Below are 9,140 nucleotides of genomic sequence, written 5' to 3' on the forward strand. Positions count from 1 at the left end.
AGCCAGAGAATAACGGCATAATGCTCCGCACGCAATAAATGATCACTACATGTTAGCTTATTATTGTTATCATTATTATTATTACATTCCCATTTATTAGTCGTGTGACACCCCTCCAATAACTACTCTGAGCCTTACTTTCCTGCCCTGTAAAACGGAGATAATTACACCTGTTCTCTCCGTAGGGCTGTGAGGATTAAATAAGGTACTTAACACACAGAGTGCCCCATTTGACTTCCATTTTACTTCTGTCACTACTTATTAGCTTTGTGACTTGTTTATGTACTTTGCTTCTCTAAGCCTCAGTTTTCTCATCTGCAAAATGAGGGCAAATCATAGTTTCAACTTCCCAGAACTGAGGGCGTTCAATGAGATGATCCTTGGCACCACACACGGTAACTGCCCAATACATGTTAGCTTATTAAGATTATCGTTCCTGTTGCTGTTATCACTAGCCCTCCTTACTAGCTCTGTGACCTTGGAAGAGTTCCTTAGCCTCTCTGAGCCTCAGATTCCTCATGGAGTAAAATGGGAAGAATCATATCCTCTCCCAGCTTTGCTGTGAAGGTGAAATGGTTACACCTGTGCTCTCTCTCCCGGCTCTGACTGCAGGCAAGTCTCTTCCCCTCTCTGCACTTTGGTTTCCCTGTTTGCCTCATGGATCTCATGATGTCGGCTTTATGGGAGGCCAAGGGATAAAGAGTAAACACTCCCAGCCTGGGCAGGGGGCTCACCAAGCAGGAGGAACTTGCGCTGGTCTCCGTAGAGCTTCAGCAGGCCTGCGCAATAGTCCTGGATGGGCAGCCCCAACCGGTAGTCCCGCAGCAGCAGCGCAAACTGCTGGATCTCAGGGGGCCCCAGCTTACTCCGCAACTGTCAGGGACACCATTCGAGATTAATGCCAAGAGCAACCCCCAACCAACCCCTGCCTAAAAGACCCAGAGCCCTCGCTAAGGGTGTATCCAGCCCAGCCCTCCTGTGAAAACCCAGCCTACTGGGGGACATCCAAACCACTTGGGCTGCATCTAAGAATGGGATGTGGACTCAGGCTGCCTGATTTCAAATCCTGGCCCCTTCACTGACCAGCTCTTTGATCGTGGGTAGGTGACAACCTCCTTAACCCTCGCTCTCTTCATCTGCAACGTGAGGAGTGAGGATAATGAAGGCATTTCCTTCTTGGGTTGTTGAAAGGATGAAAAGAAATGATGCATTAAAGGTGCTCAGAACCATGCCTGGTATAAAGTCAACACTCAATGCTAGTTGACATTACTTAAGGCCTTCCACAGCTGACTCCATTTGCTCTCCTAACCTCATGCCCTGCCCTGACCTCTGAGGTCTTATGCTTCAGTTATGTCCAGGATTATTCATGATGCCTGAAATACCCCATGTGTTCTCCAGGCCCTTGCTTATGCTGTTCGCACTGCCTGCCCCAGCTCACCGTGACCATGTAATCCTGCAACTGCTCGAGGCCCAGGCTGCTGTGGTCGCTGCCGCTGCAGTGGGAGCCATGGAAAGAGGGTGTGGACGTGCCGCTGTAACAGGCTTCAAATGTGTCCTGGGAGCCATTGCTGCAGAGACGGGGGGGGAAGGGGCCCTCACTCGCCTCCCTCCAGCTCCTCTCCATGTGGTAGGCTGAAGGTGGGAGGGCGCAGCCACCAGTGCTCTGGGCCTGGGGCCTCATCCTATATCCCATTTTGGCCTTCGAGGCCCCATATGATCTGGCCACGCACCACCTCTCAAGCCTTGTCTCCCCCTTGCTGTTTGTGCTCAGGTCACCCTGCCTTCTGTCTTTTCTTCTAATACTCCAAGTACCTCCTCACCTCTGGGCCTTTGCACATGCTGTTCCCTCTGCCTGGAATGCCTCTCCTTCCCTGTCTCTTGCTCAGCTAACTCTTCCTCACCATTGGATCTTAAATGTCACCTCCTCAGGAAGGTTTTCCCTGATCCCTCTAGAATGGGTTAGACCCTCTGTCAAATGTGGTCACAAAGTCTGTAAGTCTACCCGTGACATGAAGCCCTTTCCGATGCCCCCACCAGATCTCCTCTCTAACCACTCTGTCCTTCACATCCTCTGCTGCAGACATAGTGGCCTCCTGGCTGCTCCTCAAACATGCCAACTGGATCCCGCTTCAGTACCCTCGCACTTGCTGTTCCCTGTACCTGGAGCGCTCTTTCCCCTTTTATTTGTCATGTCTCAGTTCAAGTGTCATCACCTCGGAGAGGCCCTCCTGACTCCCCAGATGAGGTAGGGTTTCCACAGCCTCTCTCTCAGCACTCTGAGCTTCTCTTGAGTGTTTATTATTGTTGATGCTTATTATTACTAAATAATGATTTCATTGTCTCCTGTGCTACCTTGTAAACCATGCAAGAGCAGGGACCTGGTTTTCTCTGTTTGTTGAGTACCTACTATGTGCCAAGCACAGGCTTCGTCCTTGTCTGGCTCCCCACTGTATCCCTAGCACAGAGCACAGTGCCTGGCACAGGGTAGGTACTCAATAAATATTGCTTAAATAAAAATCAACCTTGGGCTCCTGCCTCCTGGTCTCTACATTGTTCCAGAACCATCTTCAATTATTACCTCCAGAGAAGCAGTGTAAACTTAGTGTGGACTCTGGAGCCAGCCTGTCTGGGTTCAAATGGCAGGCCTACAACTTACTAGCTGCTTGACCTTGGGTCAAGTTACTTAACTTCTCTATTCTTCAGTTTCTCTATCTGTAAAATGGTATGTTAAAAATTGGTGTCATTGTAAGAAACAGAGGAGTTAATATTTGTAAAGTACTTAGAGTCATGGACTAAGCAGTAAATAAACAGTAGCTACTATAATGTTGCTATGTTGATTTTTAAAATGAAGTGTATTATAGGATAGCACTTGGCAGACAGCAAGTTTTAAGTTAGTCATTGTCATGACTGTCATCTCTCTAGCAGATAGCAGGTTGTTTAAGGACTGGCCTAAGAGTGCACAGTATTAAGCAAGTATATTGCCGCTGAAAAGGGTGGCGGGGGGAAGTAAGGCCTATATCATTGGCAGAGGCTGTCCCTTGTCAGCCTTAATAACAGAAAGCCAAAGGCCTTAGTAACAGAACTAAGGCGACCAACTTGTCCCAGTTTTTCTGGGACTTTCCTGGTTACAGTACTGAAACTTCCATGTTTTGGGGAACCCCTAAATCCTGGGCAAACTGGGGTGGTCAGTCACCCTAAATAGAACCCTGGACAACGTTCCCAAATGAGATTTTTTTTTTTTTTTTAAACCTACATTTCCCAGACTTGCTTATAGCTAGTTATGGCCATGAGACCAAGTTCTGGCCAATGAGATGGAAGCAAAAGCTGTGAGGTAGGAATTGTAGCAAAGCTCTTTCTTTAAAGAGATTCCTCGTATGCTACTGTGATGGCTGGAACTATAGCCACTATCTGGGCCCATGAGGTGACCTTGAGGACGGAAGCAAGTGTTAGAGAGGGAGGAAAAGATAAGCCTGAGCCCTTAATGACCATAAGGCCATAAACTCCTTGTCTATTTTATGTAAGAGACAGGGGAAAAAAGCTTTATCTTTTTTAAAGCTACTCTTTTTTAGGATTCTCTATTCCATAGAGCCAAAATGACTTTTGGCACTAGCTGTGATTTTGGCCTCTGCAGGCCACTGTGTCTGGATGACTGGGAAAGGGCCACAGGCCCATGTGGACCTAGTTCTGAGTTCTGGCTGCCCTGTCTGTTTCTCAGTGGTTCAGATCCTATAAGCTCACCAGAGCCTGGGAAGTTCAGGTTACCCGCACCCTCAGGGCCTAGCATCTCAGCACAAATCAAGATGGAGTCACTTTCTCCCACCCTCTCTTGCCCACAAGGGCTCAAGAATGCCTAGATGAGCAGGGACAGAGGGGACCAGAGTGGGGTCCCTGAGAAGGACGGTACCCACAAGGAGCTGCAGCAGCTGAAGTCGGCGTCATAGGCGAAAGTCCCATCCGTGTGGCAGCTGTCACCTGGGGGCAGCAGACAGAGGGCGGTCAGAGGCAGCAAAGCAGGGACCAACATCTCTGGCTCCCTGAGGCCCCAAGCTCAGCCCCACCCTGGAGTAAGGATGGCGGCTGGAGCGCGAATGGCCTTGTCAGTAACTGTATGGGTGTTAACTTTCACTCTGAGTGAAATGGGCAGCCACTGGAAGTTTCTGACCATGATTCCTGCCCCCACTGGCAACACAGAGCCAACCTTGGGCAACGCACCTCTCCTCTCCTGGCACTCAACTTCCCCAAGGTTGGGAGAATACCACCTTCCTGCCCACCTCAGGGGGGCCTTGGGGAGAGCAAGCCAGGGAACAGGCAAGGTAGCGCTTTGTAAACTGTATATGTTTGAGAGAGAGAAAAAAGAACTTTGAGCGCAAGGAGCTCAAAATCATGAGGAGAAAGGAGCACCAGGTACAGAGAGAGTACCTGTACCTGCCCCTGTCATCTCAGTGAATACAGCTACTGGCCTCCCGCTGCCCATCGTGGCTCACTTAGTGTCACTTCCTCAGGACACTCCCCTGACTTTCCAGGCCCCGCTGGTTCCTCATTATACATCCTCATAACACAGTGTGTGGTTACATTTTATTTGTGTAACTATTTAATTACTGTCGGCCTACTCCAGCACTGCACGTCTCAGAGGGAGGGCCACATCTGGATTTACTCGTCAGTACATCCTGGTGATTAGCAGGATCCCACAGACAGGTGTTCAAGAAATACTTGTTGAATGAATGAATTTGTTGAAATATCAGTTGAGTTATCTCATTTATTTGTCCATCATCCCTGGGAGAGTCAATGAACGTTCCCAAATTCTCAATAACCACAGTTCCCACAGACGTGAGAACTCTGTGAGAACACAGACGTGAGTGCCTCCAGAAGGAAAGAGCTGGCTCCCCGTTGCCTGAGCTACGCAAACAGGGACCCCGCTCAGGGGGCTGTGGCTGAGGAAGTTCACTTAGTGGCCCTGAAGGCAGCATGGGGAGTGAGGCTGTTGCAGATGGAAGCCTTAGAATCACATGCACCTGGGTTTGAATCCTGACTCTGCCATTTACCAGCTGTGTGACCCTGAGATATTTATTGACTACTCTGAGCCTTAATGTCCTCATCTGTAAAAATTCTATTCATAAGGCCTCAGAGCGTTCTTTCATCCATTCAGAAAATACGCCTTGAGCATCCGTCCCTGGTCCTGTGTTAGGCACAGGGGATACAGCGGCAAGCAGGACAGACAAGGTTGTTATGAGGATTAAATAAGATTCGGTACATCGGCCCTGTGCTTGGCACATAGTTGGTGATCAACGAATACCTCTATTGGTCTCATTCTCATTCCAGCCCTTGATGGCATTCAAGGACCAGTCTGGAAATCTTGGTTTTGACCTAGAGTCCTAGTGGGACTAGATGGCTCAGTAAACTGACAATGCATGTGCTTAGGTTTTGGCAAAGCGGGGACACCAAAAAACAAAAGGGAGAGAGAGTTCAGCTCTGAGGGTCTCGTTCTGAAACTACGTTTGAGGTCATTATGAAATTTGACATTTTATTTTAGCGACATATCGGGGGTATGCTGTAATTGCTGTAGAAGTCAGGACCCCTAAGGGCTTTCATTGGTCCCAGTCATGGGACATCCCCCCTCCTCTGGCCTTTCAGGACGTTTCACAGGAGGGGCCACCAGGAGTTGGAGTACTCACTGCGGCTGCAGAGCCACGGCCGTTCGGGCGTGGACGTGTAGTGGTAGCCGGCCCGGTCCACGCACTCAATGCTTTGGTCCCCGTAGATGATCTGGAAGACCTGACAGATGAGGGCGCAGGACTCCTCTGCAGCATCCTGGCCCAGAGAGGAGGACAGAGCTCAGGCCTTCTCCGGGGACCAGGATGCCCCTGCTTCCTAAAAACGCAGTGTGAGGAGGCGCACGAGGGCACACACACAACTATGGGAGCCTTTAAATTGACTTTGAGGACATTTTTTCATCAAAATTATATGGCCACGCTCTGGGTGGCCTTTATAGAAATAGCCACTCACTGGCCTTTACAGAATCCAGTGACAAACGTAACTCTTCTGCCCTGAAAAATGCACACATGCACCCCAAATTTCTGGGAGAATTATGGGGCCTCCTGAAGCTTATCTAAAATAAGCCCTAATTTAGTTTAATTTACACATAGGAAGCTGAAGCCCAGAGACGTAAAGTGACTAGCCAGGACTAGAGCCCAGGTCTTCTAATGCCTAGTAAGAGGAAAGGAAGAATTAACTGTATGAAAATGTTAGGCTCAGCAGAGTTATTACTGCTCAACATAGTTACTATGCCATATTTAGATATGAGCTTCCTGGCACCCAAGGCAAAAATGGAAGCAGGATGAACTCATAAACTTCAGTCCCTGATAGAAGGAAGGCATTTAAGTTCTTGGGTGCAACTTTTTTGAGATCGCAAATTTGAAGAGGAATTTGCCTCTTTGATTTTACCTCTTTCAGTCTTTAAGCAAGAGACACGGAAAGACAACAACTAATGAAGAGACCAACTTCATGAAGCCACTTATATTGTACTTCTAAAAAAGCCAGTCCAGGGAGTAAATTAAAATGTAACCCAGGACAGGCATTTTGGGATGAGGGAGTGAAATTATCATTAAACCAGGATTGACCCTTATAATAGCTCTACCGAATGGACAGGGAAGAGGGCATCCTTATTTTATAATGAAAGACATGGAGGCTTAGAGTGGTTAAGTGACTTGCCCAGGCTCACACAGCAGGCTCATGGCTTTGGTTAATACTGGCACCCAGGTTTTTTGACTCTAACTCCTGTACCCTCCTTGGGACCATGATGCCTCAGACTGGAGGCCAGAGGCTCAGTTACTCCTAGAAAACAACCCTTATTTACTTACTCATTCCACAAATTATTATTTAGTCCCACTGTGTGGCAAGCACTGGGCCAGGCTGTGGCGTCTCAGAGGTGAATTCGATGAGGCCTAAAGCCCTCACAGCCCAGTGGGATGAACAGGGTACACTGTTCCCTCTGCCTGGCATTGGCTTTCTTGACCCTTTGCCCTGCTGCTTCCTTCTCTCTTACACTTTTCAGTTTAAAAGGCACAAACTCACTTTCCCTCTGGAAAATGGATCTCGTCCCTCATTATCATTGCAACCTGCTTTTCTACTTGGTCCCCATCACAAGGTGTAGTAACATAGTACCCACTAATCCATCTATTCAGTATATTTATTGAGCACCTATCATGTGCCAGGCACTGTCCTGGGGGCCGGAGATACCACAGTGAACCATCCGGAATGCACAGATGTCTTGAGATGAGGCTAGAGAGGAAATGAGGATGGTGGCTAGGCCACCATTATAAGGTAGATGGCCTTATAAACAGTTGTAAGGACATTAGATTTTACTCTGAGTGAACTGGGGAGCCACTGAAAGGTTTTGAGCAGTGACACGATGTGACTTTTGTGTTAACAGGGCTGCTCTGACCGTGTGGGGGAACAGATTCTGAGCAATGGCCAAACCAGTGAGGGGTGAGTGAATGACCCAGATGGGGGAAGATGGAGCATGGACCTGGGAGGGGGGGACAATGGAGCATGGAGAGTAGATGCACTTTGGTTATATTTTAGAAATAGGGCCAACAGGATTTGTTGACAGAGTGGATATGGGTTGTGTGAGAGACAGGAGCCAAGGAGTGCTGCAGGGTTTTGGTCTGAGCAATGGAAGGACAGAGCTGCCATTCATCAAGAGAGGGAGAGCAAGGGAGGAGCAGGTCTGGGGAGATGACTGGGAGCTCAGCTCTGGTCGTTAGACCTTTGAACGGAGAGGCTGAGTGGAGACACAGACGTGGAGATTTGGTGGGAGGTAACATTTGGGGGAGTTCTCACTAGAGAAGGCCACCTAGAAATGAGTGTAGAAAAAGGAGAAAGAGGATCAAGGACTAAGCCTGGGACAGTCCAACCTCAAGAGACTGGTGAGAAGAGGAGGCGCCAGCTCTTGAGAAGGAGCAGCCAAGGAGGTAGGAAAACCAGGAGAATGTGCAGAGCTGGACACCAAGTGAGAAAATGTTTCAAGTCAGCACCAGAGCCTGAGTTTACTGGTTACTATCCACCTCTCTCTCTAGAGAGGCACCGTGTCTGTTTTGTTCACCATGTGGGGTTTATATATAGAGGGAGTTCAGGGCCCTGGGCCAGAGAAACAGCTTACAAGGCTCAAGGTTTGGAGGTGTCTGCTAGATGGTGAGCTCCCTAAGGGAGGGCACTAAATATGTCTTTGTTCATCTCGGTATCCATGGCACCTAGCCCAATGCCTAGCACAAGCTGGCACTCAGTGAACATGGTCAAATGAATAAAAGCAAGGGTGAATGTGGAGGATGGGGGGGGGGCAAGAATGGCCAGAAGTCTTCTGCCTTGGGTGATGGCCATTGTTACCAAGAGTACAGGCTCTGAACTTCTGGGTCCCAATGCTGAAATCACCACCTGCTTCCTGTGTGACCTTGCACAAGTTGCTTAGCCTCTGGGTCTGTTTCCTTCTCTATAGAATGGGAATGATGGTAATATTTGCCTCTAGGAGTTACTGTGAGAATGAAATGACTTAATGCTGGTTTCCTGTCTGGCACAGGTCGGCACTGAATTCGTGCTGGTGATTACTGTCCTTATGATTGTTACTGTGGTAGTGTGGACATGGACGACTTTGGATAAGGAGCAGGGCTGGATGAGGAGTTAGATCAAGTCTGGGCCATTTTGAGCTTTCATCCCATTGGGACAGCAAGGGGGAGGTGTCCTGGGGCTGGAGTAAAAGCCTTTTGGCGTCAATGGGCACACAGTTCTGAAGTTCTGGGCAGTAGGGCCGAAGGAGGGAAAAGAAAAGGGGCTGGGGTAGACTCCAGGAACTTAGTATGTGTGTGGGGGGATGAAGACGCGCCGGGGAGGCAGGGCGCAGGGGCGCGGGATGCCCTCGGGCTCACCCTGTTGGCCACAGCCAGGATGACCAGGTTGCAGTAGGCGTCCGGGCTGGGGTCCTGCGGGTCGAGCGGGTTGGGGCCCGGGTGGCGCCGCTCCCAGCTGCCTCCACCTCCCGCCTGCCTCCGCTCCCAGCTGCCGCCCGGCTTGCCCGCGGCGCCGCCGCCGCCGCCGCCGCCGCCGCCGTGTCGCCGCTCCCAGCTGCCGCTGAACGTCTGCCGCCGCTC

The 9,140-nt window shown here is 49.6% G+C and overlaps 1 protein-coding gene across 1 annotated transcript in view; it reads right to left on the minus strand.

The window, feature by feature from the left end:
• Positions 1-770: 770 nt before the first annotated feature.
• Positions 771-9,140, minus strand: part of CCM2L (CCM2 like scaffold protein) — a 14,688-nt gene continuing 6,318 nt past the window's right edge. The window contains exons 6-9 of the mRNA XM_007446862.1: positions 8,919-9,128; positions 5,673-5,808; positions 1,439-1,568; positions 771-873 (exon numbers count right to left, since the gene is read on the minus strand). Of these exons, the coding sequence (XP_007446924.1) occupies positions 771-873; positions 1,439-1,568; positions 5,673-5,808; positions 8,919-9,128 (579 nt within the window). The remainder of the gene's footprint in view (positions 874-1,438; positions 1,569-5,672; positions 5,809-8,918; positions 9,129-9,140) is intronic.

This window comes from Lipotes vexillifer, unplaced genomic scaffold (assembly GCF_000442215.2).
Source record: "Lipotes vexillifer unplaced genomic scaffold, Lipotes_vexillifer_v1.1 scaffold75, whole genome shotgun sequence".
NCBI lineage: Eukaryota > Metazoa > Chordata > Mammalia > Artiodactyla > Lipotidae > Lipotes > Lipotes vexillifer.